Below are 21,553 nucleotides of genomic sequence, written 5' to 3'. Positions count from 1 at the left end.
GGCAGTGACCCCCCCCCCCCCCCGACAGTCCTCCGCTCTGCGATGGGCCGAGTGGCAGCCAGTTTTCAGCCAGTCCCGCCGGCGTAAATCAAACCAGGTCCTTACCGGCAGGACCTGGCTCTACGGGCGGCCTGCAGAGTCCTCGGGGGGGGGGGGGGGGGGGGGGGGGCTGTGCCGCTGTAACGGTCCGCCATGGCCGGCGCGGGGAAGAACCCCCCTGCGCGTGCGCTGGGATCATGCCAGAACACGCTGGCGCTCCTGTGCATGCGCCGGCCGGTGGAGGCCCTTCGACGCAGGTTGACGTGGCGCCAACCCCGCCGCCGGCTGTCGCAGCGCCAACCCCACCTGTGCCGGCCTAGCCCCATCCTCCACACCTTCAGGGCGGCCCGACGCCAGAGTGGTTTACACCACTCCTTGGCGCCGGTCCCCCCCCCCCCCCCCCCCCCCCGGATAGCGGAGAATCCCGGCCAATATCTCTATTCCCCAGAAATAGGGGATTGGTTTAGCTCAGCTGGCCAGCCAGTTTGTGATGCACAGTGAGACCAATAGCACGGTTTCAATTCCTGTATCGGCAGAGGTTATTCATGAAGGCCCGTCTTCTCAACCTTGCCCCTTTCCTGAGATGTGGTGATCCTCAGGTTAAATCACCACCAGTCAGCTCTCCCCCTCAAAGGGGAAAGCTGCTTATGGTCACCTGGGACTATGGTGTCTTTACTTTTACTCTACTCCCTAGAAATCATAACAGACTCAAAAACATAAGCGTGGTTTGAAGTAATGATAATCTCACTTTCACAATACCTTAATTGCACGTTCTACAGCCACAGTCTGTCTTTTAAACCAGAGAATATTACTGCAGCAGAGACATACAGACCCTAATCCAGGCTTTCAAAATCATTACTGCACCAGATACAGATAACATAACACATATAGCAATTTCTTACATTAATCAGACTGATGCTCCATCGTTCTCATCAATTCTCGTTTGTTATTAGCAGACTTGTCTTTCATGCGTGAAAGTTGATTCTCCATACTAGAGTTTTTCTTGCCGTCACTCGTTTTCGCCAATATTGGAGTTTGGTAAGATGAGCATGGTCAAATGTTTGCTGCAATACAGCCGTGGCCATGTTACTGTCTCTGCTAGCCAAATCATCACCCAGAATAAAGTCAATCATTTCAATAGATGAATGGGGAACAATTGTCATCGTAATAATTCCATTTAGAACCGTAGAATCCCTACAGTGCAGAAGGAGGTGGCCATTCAGCCCATCATAAGACCATAAGACATAGGAGCAGAATTAGGCCACTTGGCCCATTGCGTCTGCTCCGCCATTCAATCATGGCTGATATTTTCTCATCCCCATTATCCTGCCTTCTCCCTATAACCCCTGATCCCCTTCTGCACCAACCCTCTGAAAGAGCACCCTACCTAGGCCCACGCCCCATCCCCATAACCAAACCTAACCTGCAACTCCTTGGATATTAAGGGGCAATTTAGCATAGCCAATCCACCTGACCCACACCTCTTTGAACCGAGAGGAAGCCGGAGCACACGGAGGAACCCATGCAGACACGGGGAGAACGTGCAAACTCCACATAGGCAGTCACCCAAGGCCAGAATTGACCCAGGGTCTTTGGTGCTGTGAGGCAGCAGTGCTAACCACTGTGCCACCATCAAAATCACTTTATAAATTGACTTTACACAAAGGAATGTGTTGATAAACTCCATGAATAACTTCTATTAATATCTTTTCCTTCATCAAACTATCTGGAAAACCACGCCAATGACGGGTCTGCCCCAGTATCTCTCAAATTTTGAATTTGTTTACTTTTTTTGGAGGAGTAGGGGAACATTTTTCCCTTTGAGACAACATTCAGAACCTCCAGTAATCTGACTCTCTTCAGTTTTAGAATTCTCAGAATCTGGTTCTCTACCACTGTTATTTGATATGTGATTAACGTCTGTCAACATTTCCATCTTTGAGTCATTTACTGCCCAATGTGTTTTCCTAACTCCCATAAACCCTACCATTAGCATATCATGTGCTAACTGCCTTGGGGCTCTCTGCAATCTGAGGTGAAGAGATGATTCTTCACCCATGCCAAATCATTCCCAAGTCGAAAGGTTAGGTGGGGTTACAGAGTTACAGGGATAGGGTGGAGGTGTGGGCTTAGGTAGGGTGCTCTTTCCAAGGACCGAATGGCCTCCTTCTGCACTGTATATTCTATGATGGTCTTTCCACTGGGTATTCCTTAACCACTCCCAACAACTACTGGAGCTGACACTAAATCGCACTCAAATTGTATTTTATACATTGAATTGGATTGGATTTGTTTATTGTCACGTGTACTGAGGTACAGTGAAAAGTATTTTTGTGTGCGCAGCTCAGATCATTTAGTACATGAAAAGAAAATACATAATAGGACAACACAAGGTACACAATATAAATACCTAGACACGGGCATCGGGTGAAGTAGTATTAATCAGGTCAGTCCATAAGAGTGCCCTTTAGGAGTCTGATAACAGTGGGGAAGAAGCTGTTTTTGAGTCTCTTCGTGCGTGTTCTCAGACTTTTGTATCTCCTGCCCGATGGAAGAAGTTGGAAGAGTGAGTAAGCTGGGTTGGGGATGTCTTTGATTATGCTGCCCGTTTTCCCAAGGCAGCGGGAGGTGTAGATAGAGTCAATGGATGGGGGGTGGGTTTGTGTGATGGACTGGGTGGTGTTCACGACTCTGAAGTTTCTTGCGGTCTTGGGCTGAGCAGTTGCCATACCAGGCTGTGATGCAGCCAGATAGGATGCTTTACAAGGTGCACCTGTAAAAGTTGGTAAGAGTCAGTGTGGACTTTTAGTTTCCTTAGTTTTCTGAGGACATATAGGCGCTGTTGTGCTTTCTTGGTGGTAGCTTCGACGTGAAACTGAGATACAACCTCCACCTATCCCATTCACTAATACCTCAGCTTTCATTGAGCTCTCTGAAGGAAAAAAGTAATCCCTTCTCCAATACGAGAATTTGAGTAGCATCTCTGTCCCTTATAATACTTATGGGTTTGGCTAAATCAGTTGAGGAAAATTGGGTGATCTTCCCCTTGGACAAAAACCCTGTATATCTGTCCTCTATCTCATTCCTCACCCCTGCTCCCACAGCAGTGTTTACCTCCAGTCTCCTCAGTCCAGTTAAAGCTACAATCTGCCCTGTAGTATTCTCCACTCTTGCTCCCTATTTGGAATCCTCCTTATGAACACCCACAAGTCCCATGGGCTGTCCTTGCAACTTCCAACATGCTGAAAGAACATGTCCTACTTTATTACAATGGGAACATCTAGGCTTCCAAGACTCACTTCCACCCTCAGTACCTTCCGTTCTGGTCTGAGGAGGAAGATCTCTGAACATTCTCAGCTATCCGTTCCTTACCTTGGCTCCCTACCTTCCTTTCACTCCCCCATTTCCTATCCTTTTCAAAATTATGGGGGTGATGGAGCAAAGGTTTAAATTTATGGACTTGTTCACAGTCATCAGCCATAATCTTCAACATGGGTTCTTATTCTAGAAGATAGGCAATTCTTAAATTTCTCTCAGAGAATAGCCTCTCAGAGCCTCATAGGCAGTTTCAGCCACCAATGCCCGTACCCACCTATTAAAATTGTTCTGCTTCAGCCTTTCGAATTCTGCGCAAGTCTGTCCCAGCTGTCTCCTTAAGTTCCAAAACTTTTGCCTATATGCTTCGAAAACCAATTCATATGCAAACAGAATAGTCTTTTTACCATCCCATAATTCTTAAACTCCGGCTCTGACAGAAAAACATAAACCTGCGCTGTCAATTTACTCTGCATGGGTAATGTCCACTTTTCTCTCGGCCACCCCATTTGGAGCTGGTTTAACTCAGTGGGCTAGACAGCTGGTTTGTGATGCAGAACAAGGCCAGCAGCGCGGGTTCAATTCCCATACCGGCTGAGAATTCTGAATTCTCCCTCTGTGTACCTGAACAGGCGCCGGAGTGTGGCAGCTAGGGGCTTTTCACAGTAACTTCATTGCAGTGTTAATGTAAGCCTACTTGTGACAATAAAGATTATTATTATTATTTGCGTTGCCATTTTCTCAAAAGTCCTAAAAAAAAAAGTTTCTACTTCCTTCTCGCCAAAGTTTGGGAGGGCCTGTATAAATTTAGACATATTGCCACTGGGTTCCATTCTAGGAATAAGGCACCTTTCTACTTTCTGGCAGATATCTGCTCATTTCCAGTGCCTTAAGCTGGAAGGCTCTTTCTTTTTCTGTTTCCTCTCTCTCTCTCTCTCTCTCTCTCTCTCTCCAACCTTATTTCCATCTTCAGTTCTTTTTGCTTCATCTCCATTTCTCTTTTCTGCATCTCCATTTGTGTTCTTTATGCCTCAGCTCCAATTCCTTTGTACTTTTTGCCTCGGCTTCCTTTCCTTTTGCTGCATTTCCAATTGTTTCATTTGTAACTGGAATTTAACCAATTTTACTGATTGTTGTCATGATCCAGGCTGTGTTTCTTGCATTCCTTTCAAATTTAAATGTTGAGCAATCGCTTCAATTATCTCCACCTTAGCTCTGACTGGTACCTCTATTTTGAATTCACTTACCAATTTGACAAGCTTGTCTTTTCAAAGCTCTTTCAAATGAACTAGAGATAAGTCTTCCCACCTTAAAAAAAATGCTTAGAAGGGCAGCACGGTGGTGCAGTGGGTTAGCCCTGCTGCCTCACGGCGCCGAGGTCCCAGGTTCGATCCCGGCTCTGAGTCACTGTCCGTGTGGAGTTTGCACATTCTCCCCGTGTTTGCGTGGGTTTCCCCCCCACAACCCAAAGATGTGCAGCGTAGGGTGGATTGGCCACGCTAAATTGCCCCTTAATTGGAAAAAATGAATTGGGTCCTCTAAATTAAAAAAAAAAAGAAAATGCTTAGCAGCTTCCAAAGTCATCCTGTTATATCACCACAAACTGATGTCTCTTTTTAATTTATACTGTAACCCAGATTTCACAGCCTACCATTTGAGAGATCCTGGACCAGAGCCCCCAATTTATATTACGATACCCTGGACAAGTGCAAGGTCAATTCCAACCCCACTGGTCCCAGAGTCCCAACGCAAGTGAATTAATCAATAAGTTGTTTTTACGTCCGAAGTCTTTGGCCCTTGGCTGTCTAATAATTACAGTCACCAGGTTTGTAAGTTTAAACACAATTACTGTTTATTTACAACAAGAACAAATATGAAATACGCAGTAAATACAGCTGCTTAATGACAAGCTAATACCTGACACACCTTTAACCGCCCACTCTTTATCCACACAGACAGACAAACACCGAGGGGTAAAAAGAGGTAGAAATAATAAGGATGAAGGTCAAAAGATGAGAGTCTTTGCTTCAAATGTTGGTTCATAGCCTGCTTTTTACACAGTATGCTGGTGGATTAAAGTCTCTTGTTTACAGCCTGTAATGATCTTCCTTGCCATATAGCAGTGGATAACTCACAGCTTCTCCTGGAGAGGCTCATTTCTTCGCATCAAACTTTGCTTCTAGGCCTCTGCCTTTTCTAGAGAAGGGGTTGGTCGGTTCACCTCCGTCTTTTCCGCAGGGAGAGAGTTGTCAGATTCTAAACCTTTCCTATAGTGAGTCTCCTGTAACCAGATTCATCCAGACTTAGTCTTTCTGGAGGATAACCAAAGCTGCCAAAACAAAACTGAAAGCTTCTTAGGTCTCTGAGTCATTTCAGTGGGAACAGATCCAATCACCACTTGTTACCAGGCAGAACACAGCCTTTTGGATCAGTCAAATAAATCAAACCGAGACTCAGCCAATCTCTGTCATTGGTGCCGGTCAGTCCACAACTCCAGTCCAAACCAGAACTGGCTTCTGCTCGAATTAAAAGCAGAGGACAATGCTTTCTTCTGCTTGAATTAAAGATACAGGCTGTCTTCAGGACACATGTCCATAAATCATCCATGGATCAAAAATGGAATAGCAAAATTAATAGAAAGTGGAAATAAACAGGAAGGACCCATACAACTTGAATTTAAAAGATTACTGAGCGACCTAATTAAGATGTTTCAAATGATTAAAGATTTCATAGAGTAGATGGATAGAAATTATTGCCTTTTACGTGAGAGTGCCTGTGCAGGGCGGCATAATGTTGAAATTAGAGCTACACTGTTCAGGGGGATGTCAAGAAGCGCTTGTTTACACAAAGGGGCAGCATGGTAGCACAGCGGTCAGCACAGTTGCTTCAAAGCGCCAGGGTCCCAGGATCGATTCCTGGTTGGGTAACTGCCTGTGCGGAGTCTGCACGTTCTCCCCGTGTCTGCGTGGGTTTCTTCCGGGTGCTCCAGTTTCCTCCCACAAGTCCCGAAAGTCGTGCTTGTTAGGTGAATTGGACATTCTGAATTCTTTGAATGACTGTGGCGACTAGGGACTTTTCACAGTAACTTCATTGCAATGTTAATGTAAGCCTACGTGTGACAATAATAAAGATTATAATCCTGAACATGTAGAACTCTTTCCACTCCCCCCAAAGATTGGGGGGGGGGGATGGGGGGTCAGTTGAAAATGTCAATACTGAGATGGATGGTTTTTGTAAGGGCTACAGAATCAAGGTAGGTGAATAGAGCTTTGATACAGATCCCCATGATTGAAATTAACAGTGGAGCAGGCTTCAGAGCCTGAACTCCTATTCCAATGTTCCCATGTTCTCCTTCTCTCCCTCACCGTGGATTCCACCTAATGATCTCTGCTAAACCATGATCCTGGGACAAGAGAGCCTATTGTTATGGGTCAAGGTTTAGAGAGCCCCAAAGTGTATCATGCAGTTCACCTGACCCACAACTTTTACTAGATTGTGGTATGGGGAGCACACGGCCCACTCTACAGGTGTGGTATAGCAGAAATCTAAAAGTATTTTTTAAAGCTAAACAATGTTTATTCTATGTACTCAGTTAACCTTTTTAAAACATACGGTGAACATCTTCGCAACCATCAATTCAAATACAACCCCCAAAGAATACAACACTAAGTAATCCTTACTTTCCTTTTAACATCCATAAGACAAAAACCCTTTTTACAGAAGCACATCAGGTTTAAATTCTCTACTGAGAACAGTTATCACTCTGAATTCATCAAATGATCTGGAGATAGTCTTTAGATGGCAGAGAGATCAAAATTACACCTTCTTTGGCTGGCTGCAGCTCCAGAACTAAAACAAAACTAAAAATCACGGACATACAAGCTTTTCCTCAAAGTGAAACTAAAAAGTAGAGCCAGAGCTCAGCTCCACCCACACTCTGACATCACTGCAGCCACTTGAGCAGGCAAACATTTCTTAAAGTGACATTCCCATGGTGCATTCTTAACCATAATGCTGGGACAAGATAGCCTATGGTGCATTCTTAACCCATCAGTCCTGTCAACAACACTCATGGTACAAACCCTAACAAGTGCTGCAACTGTGCTACAGATCAAATGAACCTGTCCATAACAAGAAGGAAAAGTGCTGGTTCCAGTCAGAAATCGTTTCATGGTCATTGCCCCAAGTGATGTTTGCTATCTGGTGATGATGTTTATCTGGGTTTTCCAATGTATAGATGGTGATTTACTCCCACCTCCTTGATCATTTACTTTCCTCTCTTGTCTTTTCATTAGGTGCTTCTCTGAATGAAGATCTTAATCCCGCAACAGCAGAACTGGAATCAGTGAATGTTGAATTGAGTGCAGGTCAGATTGATGATCAAAGTATATCAGTGTCGTCCAAGAGTGACCATACTCTGAAGGAACCAGTCACTGGAATTCGGCAACCTGAGAGTCAGACTGGTAAACAGAAGAAGGATCTTGGAATTCTAGGTATAATTCCTGCCGTCAGAGATAAGAGGGATTAAGATAATACTGTAGAGCGTATGCACAACTAATCTGCAGTGTCGGGGAGCAATCAGTGCACAGTGTCGGGGCTCAAGCATCAGAGAACATTCAATGTGCACAGTATCAGAGGGCAGTCAGTGTAGACTGTATCACTGTACAATGTCAAGCCACAGTCATAGAGTAATAGAAAATTACTGCATAGGAGGTCATTCAGCTCATTGTGTCTTTCCTGTATTTCTTACATAGACCAGCTACCACCCTCTGGGTGGTTTCTTCCACTGCCTTCTAATCTTCCTGCCAATTAATTTCAATCTGTTTAAATCTATATTCCCTGGTTATTGACATTTCTGATAAGGGAAATAGGTCCCCCCACCCATTCTATCTAGGCCCCTCATAACTTTATAAACCTTAACTTTTTACATCTTATTTGTTCCAAAGAAGCAAATCCTAACTTATCTAACTTTTCCTCACAATTAAAATTCTGTATTCCTGGCAACATCCTTTGTAAATATCTTCTGTTCCCTGTCATTCAATCACATAATCGTGTACAGTGGTGATTATAACTGTATGTAGTACTGTAGTTGCGGTCTAACTAGTATACAGTTCTTCCTTAATCTGACAGCTCATATACTTTATGCCTTGGTCGGGGAGACAGTGGCTTAGTGGTACTGTCACTGGACTAATAAACCAGAGACCCAGAGTAATGCTCTGGGGACCTAGGTTCAAATCCCAGCACTGCAGATGGTGAAATTTAAATTCAATAAAAATCTGGAATTAACGATGACCATGAAACCATTGTTGATTGTCGGAAAAACCCATCTGGTTTACTAATGTCCTTTAGGGAAGGAAATCTGCCATCCTTGCCTGGTCTGGCCTACATGTGACTCCGGACCCACAGAAATGTGGTTGACTCTTAACTTCCCCATCAAGGGCAATTAGGGATCGGTAATAATTGCCGGCACAGTCTGCAACACCCACATCCCATGAACAAATGAAAAAAAAACGTATAGGGCGTATGCCTTCTTAACCACCTTTCTAGTTTTCTTGCTACCTTCTGGGATCCGTGGGCATTCACAACACCCTATTATACTATTTATTTTGTATTCCCCTGCTCGTTCTCCCTAAATTTATTTCCTCAGATATCTCTGGATTCAATTTTATTTGCTGCATTGACCATCAGACCAGCCTAATGTATCTAACCTCATAGTGTGCGTAGGACTGTGGTACTCTGAGAAAGCACAGAGTCAGATGCAGTAAGTGTGTCGCATCAGCATGTAGTCAATGTACAGTGTTGGGGCACTGGTTTCGGTGCCAGGCTGCAAGTAGCTTCTGGCCATGATGTCAATCCACTGAGCAATGGTCATGCTGTTGAATATCAGATTCACTGTTCTTGAAAATGGATCATTGTGTGGGTATGGCTGTTAGTTGCCATCACTTATCCACTGAAGCCTGAATGTTGTCCAGATCTTTCTACATACAAGCAGGGACTGCTTCAGTGTCTGAGGAGTAATTCTAAACATTGTGCAACTATCAGTGAACATTACAACTTCTGACCTGATGAAGCAGCTGAAGATGGTTGGGCCTAGGTCACTATCCTTAGGAGCTCCTGCTGTGATGTCCTGGAACTGAGATGATTATCGTCCAAGAACCAGAAGCATCTTCTTTGTGTTAGGTATAATTCCATCCAGTGGACAATTTTCTTCCTGATTGCCATTTACTTCAATTTTGCTGTGACTTCTTATTGCCACACTTGGTCAAATGCTATCTTTATGTCACTCTCACCTCTGCAATTCACCTCTTTATTGTTCGTGTTTGGACCAAGATGATAATGAAGTCTGGAGCCAGTTTGCTCTGGCGGAACCCAAAGTGAGTACTGGTGTGCAGAATATTACTGTGTAAGTGCTGCTTGGTAGCACTTGTCAGCGACACCTTCCATCGTTTTGCTGATGATTGAAAGTAGACTGATGGAGGGGTTAATTGGCCGTTTGGATTTGTCCTGCCTTTTTTGAACAGGACAGTCTTCCACATTGTTGGATAGATGCCAGTGTTGTGGGTATACTGGAACAACTTGGCTAGGGGCGCAGCAAGTTCTGGAGCACAAGTCTTCAGGACTATTGCCAGAATTTTGTCAGGGCCCATAGTCTTTACAGTATCCAGTGCCTTGAGCCATTTCTTGATATCACGTAGAGTGAATTAGATTGGTTGAAGATTGATATCAGTGATGCTGGGGACCTCTGGAGGAGGGCATGGTGAATCATCCACTTGGAACTTTTGGCTGAAGATTGTTGCAAATGCTTCAGCTTATCTTTTGCACAGCTGTGCCGTGCTTCTCCATCATTGAGGATTTGTGGAGCCTCCTCCTTCAGTGAGTTGTTTAATTATCCACCACCATTCATGACTGGATGTGGCAGGGCTGCAGAGCGTACCTCAGATTGCTTAGATCTGTCTATTCTGTTTGGTTATTTTGTTTGGTACACAACAAGTAGTCCTGTTTTGTAGCTTCACCAGGTTGAAATCTCATTTTTAGGTATGCCTGGTGTTGCTCCTGGCATGCCCTCCTACACTTCATTAAACCAGGGTTGATCCCCTGGCTTGGTGGTAATGGTAGAGTGGGGGGTATGCCAGGCCATAAGGATACAGATTGTAGTTGATTGCAAATCTGCTGCTGATGGACCACAAAATCACATGCATAACCAGTCTTGAGTTGCTAGATCTGGTCAAAGTCTGTCCCATTTAGCATGGTGGTAGTACCAAACAACACTGTGGAGGGTATCCTCAATGTGAATACAGGGCTTTGTCTCCACATGGACCATACAGTGGTCACTCTTAACAATACTGTCTTGAATAGATGCTTCTTCGGCAGGCAGGTTGGTAAGGATGAGGTCAATTTTTTTCCCCCTCCTGTTGGTTCCCTCACCATCTATCTGCTGCAATCCCAGTCTAGCAGCTATGTCCTTTAGGACCCTGCCAGCTTGGTATGTGGTGGTGGTGATGGAGACATTGAAATCCCTCACCCAGAGTACATTCTGCACCCTTGCCACCCTCAGTGCTGCCTCCAAGTGGTGTTCAACATGGAGGGGCGGCACCGTAGCACAGTGGTTAGCATCACAAATCAGCTGTCCAGCCAACTGACCTAAACCGGCCCCTAAATGACCCGTAGCCTTGTATACAGTGGCATTTCAAGTGCTCATCTAAATACTTCTTAAAAGTTGTGATGGTTCCTGCCTGTACCACTCTGTCAGGCAGAGAGTTCCAAATTCCAGTCACCCTCTGGGTGAAAACGTTTTATCTCACATCCCTCTAAGCCTCCTGCCCATTACCTTAAATCTATGCCCCTGGTTATTGACCCTTCCACTAGGGGAAAAGTACCTTCCTGTCCACCTTATCTATTCCCCTCATAATTTTACACACCTCAGACAGGTCCCCCCTCAGCCTTCCTGTCTTATTTTATTAAATTTGGCCCTCCCCCAATTAAGAACTTTACTTTCCGGTCGATCTTTGTCCCTTTCCATAACTACCTTGGATTGTATTGAGTTATGGTCACTGTTTCTAAAATGCTCCCCCACTGAAACTTAAACAATGTGATTTTGTTGCAAATCCACTACTCCATCTCTGTCCCACTATTTGGTGGCTTATAAAATATACCAAGTAGCATAATAGTTCCTTTATTGTGCGAATCAATGTATGGGATTGATTGAGTGATATCTTTAATCCAGTGCATTCTCCATTTGTAACCAAGCTGTCCTTATTCAACCGTAGCTTCATTCAGAACAGAAGTCAGCAGCTAAATTGAAAGACTACGGACGCGATTCTGCGACCCCCACGCCAGGTGGGAGAATCGCAGGAATGCCGGGCGATTCACGCCACGCCGCCCTGGCACCCGCACGCGATTCTCTTTCTCCCCCCCCCCCACAAAACGGTGTCGCGTTTTGCGTCAGGCCGCTCGGAGAATCGCCGCTCCGGTCGAGAGGTGATTCTCCAGCCCAGATGGGCCGAGCAGTCTGCCTAATACGACCGGTTCACGCTGGCGCCAACCACACCTGGTCGCTGTCGGCGTGAACACGCGCGACCGCTGCGTGTGGGGCCTGAGGGGGGCGGAGGTAGAATCGAGCACCGGGGGTGCTCAGGAGAGGTCTGGCCCACGATCAGTGCCCACCGATCGTCGGGCTGGCATCTGTGAAAGTCGCACTCTTTTCCCTCCGCCGCCCCGCAAGATCAATCCTCCATGTCTTGCGGGGCAGTGGAGGGGAAGACGGCAACCGCGCATGCGTGGGTTGGCGCTGGCCAACCTGCGCATGCGTGGGTGACATCATTTAGGCGTCGCCGGCCGCGTCATTCAGGCGGCGCCGCTTTGACGCGGGCGTCAAGGCCCAGCACCCGAGATTGACGCGCCGCTGCTCCTAGCCCCCTGGGGGTGGGAGAATAAGCGGCGAGGAGCGGCCTCCGACGCCGGAGTGAAACACTCCGGTTTTCACTCCGGCGTCGGCACTTTGTCTCCCTTTGGGAGAATCGCGCCCTGATTTGAACTATGATGACACCCATTACTTACCAATACCCAGACTGTGCAGTTTTCCTATAGCTGGTCAACTCATCAAGGGAAACACAGCCTCTGAGATTGGGTTAAATTCTACACTTAGGGAAGATAGGACATTACAGCGGATTTGATTGAGGTTTCTGTACCTCCCCTCTTTCCATGGTATATCATTGGTCTACTTTTATTTCTAGGTCAGACTTTGGCGATTGGAATGATGACCATTATAATAGTGTTGGGTGCTGGCATCACCTTGGGCTACATCTACAAACGGTAAGGATGTGCCAGACGCAGGATTCCATGGAGATACTTTAAGATGGATTATATGGGATATAATGGAATAGAAGGTTGCACATGCTGTCCTAGGAATGGCAGTTAATTTGACTCTGCATCAATCATTTGCTGAAAATTCCGCACTGTGCCCGCCCTGACTCTTTTTATTAGCTTCTATTGGTAGATTAATTGAAAGTTTACAGCACAGAAAAAGGTCACTTGGCCTATTGTGTCTGTGCCAGCTGAAAAAAGACCCATCCAGTCTAATCCCACTTCCCAGCATTTGGTCCGGAGCCCTGCAGGTTACGACACTTGAGCTGCACATTCAGACCCCTTTCAAATGAGTTGAGATGTTCTGCCTCCACCAACCTCTGGGTGAAAATATTTTTCCTCGTCTCTCTTCTAACCCTTCAACCAATCACTTTAAATTTATGCTCCACATCTGATCTCACTACTGAGGTAAATAGGCCATTCCCATCCTCAAAACTTTGTATATCTCAATCAAATCTCCCCCAGCCTCCTCTGTTCCAAAGATAACAACCCCAGCCTTTACAATCTTTCCAAATAGCTACAATCCTCCCCCCCCCCCCCCCCCCCAACACACACACACATTTATGTCCAAATCATGAATATGTACCACAAAAAGCGTGGGACCTAGTACTGAGTCCTGTGGAATCCCACTGGGGAGCAGCCCTCTAGTCAGAAAAACGTACATCAACAATTACCCTTTGTTTCTGCCACGGAGCCATTTTTTTGCCCAGTTTGCTACATGCACCGGATCCCAGTTTTTTTTTAATTGACCTGAATCATGGGACCTTGTCAAAAACCTTGCTAAGTCCCATGTAGACCACATCAACTGAATTCATCAATCCTCCTTGTTACATCCTCAAAGAATTCAAGAAAATTAGACCGTTAACAAATCCATGCTGGCTGTCCTTGATTAATCTGTGCCTTTCTAAGTGACAGTTTATCCAGTCCTTCAAAATTGATTCCAATAATTTGCCCATTACTGAGGTCAGACTGATTGACCAGTAATTATTTAGTCTATCCCTCAATCCCTTTCTAATCAAAGGTACAATGTTAGCAGATCTTCAAACCTACAACACCTCACCTGCATCCAGTGAGGTATGGAAAAAGATGGCCACAAGTCATAAATTGAGGAGATAGCAAAGCTTCTCTGAACTGGGTCCTGGGCTGTGACTTTCCCATCTGCTCCTGTTAACAGAACTTTCAATCACATTCTCCCCGTGTCTGTGTGGATGTCACTCCCACAACCCAAAGATGTGCAGGGTAGGTGGATTGGCCATGCTATATTGCTCCTTAATTGGGGAAAAAAATAATTGGATACTCTAAATTTATTTGTTAAAAATCTTTTTTTTGAAAAATACTTTATTGAGGCTATTATATATTTACACATCAAACACAACCACAAAACAAAACAAGCCAACAGGGCTGCAAATAACCAAATCAACTAAATACCTAACACCCCATAATAATAATATCTGTTTCCGGGCTACCAGGGAGGCAAAGGGCAAGCCATCGGCCTCTCTTGCCCCCTGGACTCAAGGGTCTTCTGACACTCCAAAGATCGCCACTTCTGGACTCGGGACCACCTTCACCTTCAAAACCTCCGACATATCGTCGGCAAGCCCCTCCCAGAATCCCCCAAGCTTCGGACATTCCAAAACATGTGGACATGATTCGCGGGTCCACCCGCATGCCGTCCACACCTATCTTACACCTCTTCAAAAAACTTGCTCATCCTGGCCACTGTCATGTGCGCCCTGTGGTCCACCGTAAACTGAATAGAGCTTCCTCCCACAGGCCAGCCTCCAACTCCCGACCCAACTCTTCCTCCCTCTTGTGCTTCACTTCCACAATTGGGGCTCCCTCCCAATCCATCAATTCCTTGTAAATTTTTGACACTTTACCCTCCCCTATCCCTGTTCTTGACACCACCTTGTCCTGCAGCCCCTGGGGCAGCAGTTGAGGAAAGGACAGTACCTGCTTCCAGACAAAATCCCTCACCTGCAAAGGCGCTGCCCTCAATGAATAGATCCCCAAACTGTTCAATCTTTGGCCATTGCCACCCCCGAATTTAAAACGATGATTCCCATAGATTGATGCCCAAACTGAGCCCCCATCCAGCCTCAGGTGCTGCCACCACCAATACCGGGCTTGTGGAGTACCTGGTCGGCGAGAACGGTAAAGGCGCTGTCAACAAAGCCCTCGAGTCTTTACAAGAGGCTGCCTCCATCCGCTCCCCGACCGACCCTTCCCCTACTACCCACTTCCTAACCGTGGCTATATTTGCCGCCCAGTAGTAGTTCATTAAATTTGGAAGAGCTAAACCCCCCCCCCCCCCCCCCCCGCTCCAGCAGCACCTTTTTCACCCACGGGGCTTTACCCGCCCAGAAAAACCCCAAAATCAGCGCATTCACCCACCAGCCTTGGGGAAAACCAGTTTCTCCAATCTGAAAAAAGCAACCAATTACCATCAGCCGTTTTCTGTCATTAAGGCAATTTTTTTATCTAAGGCGACACTGACCCTCCCATTCCACAAGCCTCAATTTTCTAATCAGCCCTTTATGTGGTACTTTAACAAATGCTTTCTTAAAATCAATATAGACAACACCAACCACATTCCATTCATCAACCTTCTCTGTTACTTCATCAAAAAATTCAATTGGATTAGTTTTTTTAAAAATTTAGAGTACCCAATTAATTTTTTCCAATTAAGGGGCAATTTAGCGTGTTCAATCCACCTACCTTGCACATCTTTGGGTTGTGGGGGCGAAACCCACGCAAACACGGGGAGAATGTGCAAAACTCCACACGGACAGTTTCTTTCAGATTCAGCATCCTCAGTAATTTGCTTTTATATTTACTAGGATTGTCCTTGCACCCATCCTTGAATAAGGGTGACACATTTGCCGTTTTCCAATCCTCTACATTCCTGATTATCAAGAGAAAAATAAAAGATTATAATAAGCCTTTCCAGTTTATCCACCCCCACTTTCTTTAGCAACCTGGAATGCAAGCCATCCGGATTGGGTAAATTATCCAATTCAAGCATAGCCAGCCTTTCCTACCTCTCAATTTTCACATCATCCTCTATTGCCATTCCTACCAAAATGTTGTCAGATTCCTCTTCTTCAGTACACATGGAATAAAAATAGTCCTTAAGTACTTTGGCTTTGTCCAGCATAATTAAGCATACATCACCTTCTTTGTCCTTGCCTCATACTTGAATGACATTCTCTTCCAAAGTGCAGATCAAATGTCAGCGCTTTAATCTGTGAAGAGGTGCAATGCCATTCTTAAATATCTGGAAGGCAGTCCAAGGATATACATCCAGTACTGGATGCGCAGAATCTCCCAACTAAATGTTGGGGTGACTGAAGAAATTGTTTTTGGTCCCTAGCTGCTGACTCCTTTCCTCTCCCCTGAGGCTGACTCAGGCTGTCGAAAACCTTGGCATTCTGGTTGACCTTACGAACCCTATGGACATTTCATCACCAACATAGCCTGCTCCCAGCTGTATAGTCTTGCCTATCTCTGACTTGTCGCGGCTCTTCTTTTGCTGAAACCGTTATCCATATCTTTATTATCCCTGATTTGACTATTCCACTGCTTTCCCTGGCAGCTTCCCACCTTGTAGTCTCCATGTAATTATGATGCTATTGCAATTATGATGCTATTCGGCAAGATTTAGGATGTATAGGATGGGGAAGGAAACTGCAGGGGATGGGTACAATCGAAATGTGGAGCTTTTTCAAGGAACAGCTACTGCGTGTCCTTGATAAGTATGTACCTGTCAGGCAGGGAGGAAGTTGTCGAGCAAGGGAACCGTGGTTTACTAAGGAAGTTGAAGCACTTGCCAAGAGAAAGAAGAAGGCTTATGTTAGGATGAGACATGAAGGCTCAGTTAGGGCACTTGAGAGTTACAAGTTAGCCAGGAAGGACCTAAAGGGAGAGTTAAGAAGAGCGAGGAGAGGACACGAAAAGTCGTTGGCGGATAGGATCAAGGAAAACCCTAAGGCTTTCTATAGATATATCAGGAACAAAAGAATGACTAGAGTAAGATTAGGGCCAATCAAGGATAGTAGTGGAAAGTTGTGTGTGGAATCAGAGGAGATAGGGGAAGCATTAAATGGATATTTTTCGTCAGTGTTTACACTGGAGAAAGACAATGTTGTCGAGGAGAACACTCGGGTTCAGTCGACCAGGCTAGATGGAATTCAGGTTCAAAAGGAGGAGGTGTTAGCAATTTTAGAAAATGTCAAAATAGATAAGTCCCCTGGGCCAGATGGGATTTATCCTAGGATTCTCTGGGAAGCCAGGGAGGAGATTGCAGAGCCTTTGTCCTTGATCTTTATGTCGTCTTTGTCGACAGGAATAGTGCCGGAAGACTGGAGGATAGCAAATGTTGTCCCCTTGTTCAAGAAGGGGAGTAGAGACAACCCTGGTAATTATAGACCTGTGAGCCTTACTTCGGTTGTGGGTAAAATGTTGGAAAAGGTTATAAGAGATAGGGTTTATAATCATCTTGAAAAGAACAAGTTGATTAGCGATACTCAACACGGTTTTGTGAAGGGTAGGTCATGTCTCACAAACCTTATTGAGTTTTTTGAGAAGGTGACCAAACAGGTGGATCAGGCTAAAGCTGTTGATGTGGTGTATATGGATTTCAGTAAGGCGTTTGATAAGGTTCCCCACGGTAGGCTATTGCAGAAAATAAGGAAGTATGGAATTGAAGGTGATTTAGCGGTTTGGATCAGTAATTGGCTAGCTGAAAGAAGACAGAGGGTGGTGGTTGATGGCAAATGTTCATCCTGGAGTTCAGTTACTAGTGGTGTACCGCAAGGATCTGTTTTGGGGCCACTGCTGTTTGTCATTTTTATAAATGACCTGGAAGAGGGTGTAGAAGGATGGGTTAGTAAATTTGCAGATGACACGAAGGTCGGTGGAGTTGTGGATAGTGCTGAAGGATGTTATAGGATACAGAGGGACATAGATAAGCTGCAGAGCTGGGCTGAGAGGTGGCAGATGGAGTTTAATGCGGAAAAGTGTGAGGTGGTTCACTTTGGAAGGAGTAACAGGAATGCAGAGTACTGGGCTAATGGCAAGATTCTTGGTAGTGTAGATGAACAGAGAGATCTCGGCATCCAGGTACATAAATCCCTGAAAGTTGCCACACAGGTTAATAGGGCTGTTAAGAAGGCATATGGTGTGCTAGCCTTTATAAGCAGGGGGATTGAGTTTCGGAACCACAAGGTCATGCTGCAGCTGTACATAACTCTGGTGCGGCCACACCTGGAGTACTGCGTGCAGTTCTGGTCACCACATTATAGGAAGGATGTGGATGCTTTGGAAAGGGTTCAGAGGAGATTTACTAGGATGTTGCCTGGTATGGAGGGAAGGTCTTACGAGGAAAGGCTCAGGGAATTGAGGTTGTTTTCGTTAGAGAGGAGAAGGCTGAGAGGTGACTTAATAGAGACATATAAGATACTCAGAGGGTTAGATAGGGTGGACAGTGAGAGTCTTTTTCCTCGGATGGTGATGACCAACACGAGGGGACATAGCTTTAAATTGAGGGGTGATAGATATAGGACAGATGTCAGAGGCAGTTTCTTTACTCAGAGAGTAGTAGGGGTGTGGAACGCCCTGCCTGCAATAGTAGTAGACTCGCCAACTTTAAGGGCATTTAAGTGGTCACTGGATAGACAGATGGATGAAAATGGAATAGTGTAGGTCAGATAGGCTTCAGATGGTTTCACAGGTCGGCGCAACATCGAGGGCCGAAGGGCCCGTACTGCGCTGTAGTGTTCTATGTTCTATGTTCTATGTGGAGCTCACTCAGAACTGTCCTGACTATATCCTAACATGCACCATATCGCATTCGTCCATGTCCAGCAAGCCTCATTTTTAAGATTCCTAACTTTGTATTTAAGTCTTTCCAAGGCCCCTCACTATGTTCTCCAACCTATAGTCTTCTTGGCTCCCTGAACCTCTGCAATTATCTCTTCTCGTTTTAAGATGCTGCCTACGACCTATCTTGCTATTGAGGCTTTTGTTTATATGTCCTAGTATCCAATTATGCGAGTAAATTTCAAGTTTTGTTTGATAATCTTCCTGTGAGCAATTTGGGCCATTTTACTATGTTAACTATGCTATGTAAATGTTTATATAGTTTGTGGAATTAAAGGGCTTTGATATAATTTTATTCCAGGGGACGAGACTTAAAGAAAGAGCAGGAGCAGCGAGCCAGTGAACGAGCAATGCATCGTATAATGTTGCCATTGTCAGCCTTCTCCAACCCCAGCTGTGAACTAGTTGATGAAATAACTGTGGTAGTGGAGAACCCTCAAGTAGAAACCGATGAAATCAGCGAGAGGACAAGTCCGCTCGTTGGCACAGATGGCACTCCTGGAGCTTGAGTTTGGATGCAACCCAACCGCGAGGGATCACGGGATCTGGGCTTCATGCTTTGGTTGAGCAAGTGGACTGTAAATGGAGTTTGGATTTGAAGCCAAACTCAGACCAGTGCCATTATTAAAATCTCTCTGAACAGTGAACTCGCTCGAGAACTGGCAGGGATGGCACAGTGTCTGCTTCACCTGCAGTGTAGGGAAGGACCCGGCCACATCTTGATGTTGGCCATCAGTGCATGAATTCGGCTATTGTTACAATATGATGGTATTTCAGGTGATGGTTGTTTGTTTTTAAGAGCAGCAGACTTTGTGTTGCAAGCATGCGCAATGGTCCTTTCTGTAATATTCATTTCAAACATGCACCAATTTATTTGAGGCTGGTATTTGAACATGTAAACAGCCTGCTTCGCAGTCTTTTAAACACTAGTCAACCATGTTTAACCTACTATTGAATAAAATATTTTTGAGTAAGTGTTGAAGGTCTGAATTGTTTCAGTGAAGAAATGAGTACTACATCCGATGTAGGAGCATGGAGTAGACCAAGCCCACTCTGCTGTTCAGTGAGGAATGGCTGAAGATCTATATCAACATATTTCCATCCAATTTCCATATTCCTTAAGAGTTCCAAAGTTTATTGATCTCAAACTTTTTTTTAAATAAATTTAGATTAGCCAATTATTTTTTCCAATTAAGGGGCAATTTAGCGTGGCCAATCCACCTACCTTGCACATTTTTGGGTTGTGGGGGCGAAACCCACGCAGACACGGGGAGAATGTGCAAACTCCACACGGACAGTGACCCAGAGCCGGGATCGAACCTGGGACCTCAGCGCCGTGAGGCGGTTGTGCTAACCACTAGGCCACCGTGCTGCCCCTATTGATCTCAAACTTAAATATACTCACTGATTGATTATCCACAGCCCTGTGGTGTAGAGAAATCCAAAGATGGACAACCCGCTGAGTGAAGAAGATTTTCCTCATTTCAGTCCTAAATGTCTGTTACCTTAGTGATCCCTAATTCTCGACTCTCCTGGCCGAGAGTAGGTGGCAAAGTGAAAGGGATCATGCGTTTCATCATGAGAGGTATTGTCTATTATACTTAACCTTTTATAATGGTCTGGTAAGACTTCCGGTGGCGGCAATGCGGAGCTAAGCCGCACATTCGGCAACTCCCGCTGAGAACGGACTTTGGGGCTCTTTTCAGGACCCCCAACGGAGCTGTGGCGGCAAATCCCGACGTGGGAAGAGGTCAGGAGTCGACCTCAACGGTCCTATGGTCCGGACCAGGAATGGGGTAAGGAGAAAACCAGAGAAAGCACCCCTGAAAAAGCGGGGGAAGGAAGATAAAATGGCGGCCGGCGGAGGCCTTGAGGAGCTGAGGCAGTGGGCTCAGGAGCAGCAGGCGACTCTGCTGCTCTGCTTCCAGGAGCTTAAGGTGGAGCTGCTGGAGTCGCTGAAGGTAACCAACAGGGAGCTGATGGAGACCCAAACAGCCCAGGGGGCTGCGATCCGGGAGCTGCAGCAGCAGGCCTCCGAAAGGGAGGATGAGGTTGTGGCGGGGAAGGTGGAGATGCACGAGGCGCTCCATAAAAGATGGCAGGAGCGGTTCGAGGAGCTGGACAACCGGTCGAGGAGGAAGAATTTGCGGATCCTGGGCCTCACGGAGGGGTCTGACCTAGTGGCCTATGTGGTGATTATGTTAAACTCGCTGATGGGAGCTGGGTCCTTCCAGGGGCCCGTGGAGTTGGAGGGGGCCCACAGAATTCTGGCTAGGAGGCCCAAGCCGAACGAGCCGCCGCGGGCGGTGGTGCGGTTCCATCGGTTCGTGGATCGTGAGTGTGTGCTCCGGTGGGCCAAGAAGGAGCGGAGCAGCAATTGGGAGAACACGGAAGTGCGGATCTTCCAGGACTGGAGTGCGGAGGTGGCGAGGCGGAGGGTCGGGTTTAACCGGACGACGGCGGTGCTCCATAGACGGAGTGTAAAGTTCGGCATGTTGCAGCCGGCGCGTCTGTGGGTCACCTATAAGGATCGGCGCCATTATTTTGAGTCCCCGGAGGAGGCGTGGGCCTTCGTGCAGGCCGAGAAATCGGACTCAAACTGAGGGTCTAAGGGGGGGGATGCTGTATAATACTGCATTTGTATTTGCCTGGTTTAATGTAAGATGTGTGTTGGCCTTAGGGTGGGTGGGGTGATGTCGATTTGTCTTTTTTGTATGGGTTTTTCTGCAGGGGTCGGGTGGACGGGTTTGGGCAGGGGGGTAAACGGGGAGTTCGGGGAGCTGGTGGTGGGGGGGACTGACAATGGGAGTAGCCCTGGAGGAGGCGGGGCCGGGCAGGGCGAAAGCGCGGGCTTCCTGCAGGTTTCCCGCGCTGGGAGATGGTGGGGGCGGGGTCGGGGCTGAGAAGCGCGGGTTGTTGCTGGCTGTTTTCTTTTCCCGCGCAAGAGCGGGGGGGG

At 46.2% G+C, this 21,553-nt stretch overlaps 1 protein-coding gene across 1 annotated transcript in view; it reads left to right on the top strand.

The window, feature by feature from the left end:
- The window catches only part of pik3ip1 (phosphoinositide-3-kinase interacting protein 1), a 30,237-nt gene extending 10,666 nt beyond the window's left edge, over positions 1 to 19,571 (top strand). Inside the window, exons 2-4 of the mRNA XM_038794264.1 lie at positions 7,650 to 7,847; positions 12,588 to 12,666; positions 18,899 to 19,571. Of these exons, the coding sequence (XP_038650192.1) occupies positions 7,650 to 7,847; positions 12,588 to 12,666; positions 18,899 to 19,106 (485 nt within the window). The 3' untranslated portion in view covers positions 19,107 to 19,571. The remainder of the gene's footprint in view (positions 1 to 7,649; positions 7,848 to 12,587; positions 12,667 to 18,898) is intronic.
- The last annotated feature ends 1,982 nt before the right edge of the window (positions 19,572 to 21,553 follow it).

The sequence above is a fragment of the Scyliorhinus canicula genome, chromosome 1 (genome assembly GCF_902713615.1).
Source record: "Scyliorhinus canicula chromosome 1, sScyCan1.1, whole genome shotgun sequence".
Lineage (NCBI taxonomy): Eukaryota > Metazoa > Chordata > Chondrichthyes > Carcharhiniformes > Scyliorhinidae > Scyliorhinus > Scyliorhinus canicula.
This window is presented reverse-complemented; position numbering and strand designations above follow the sequence as displayed.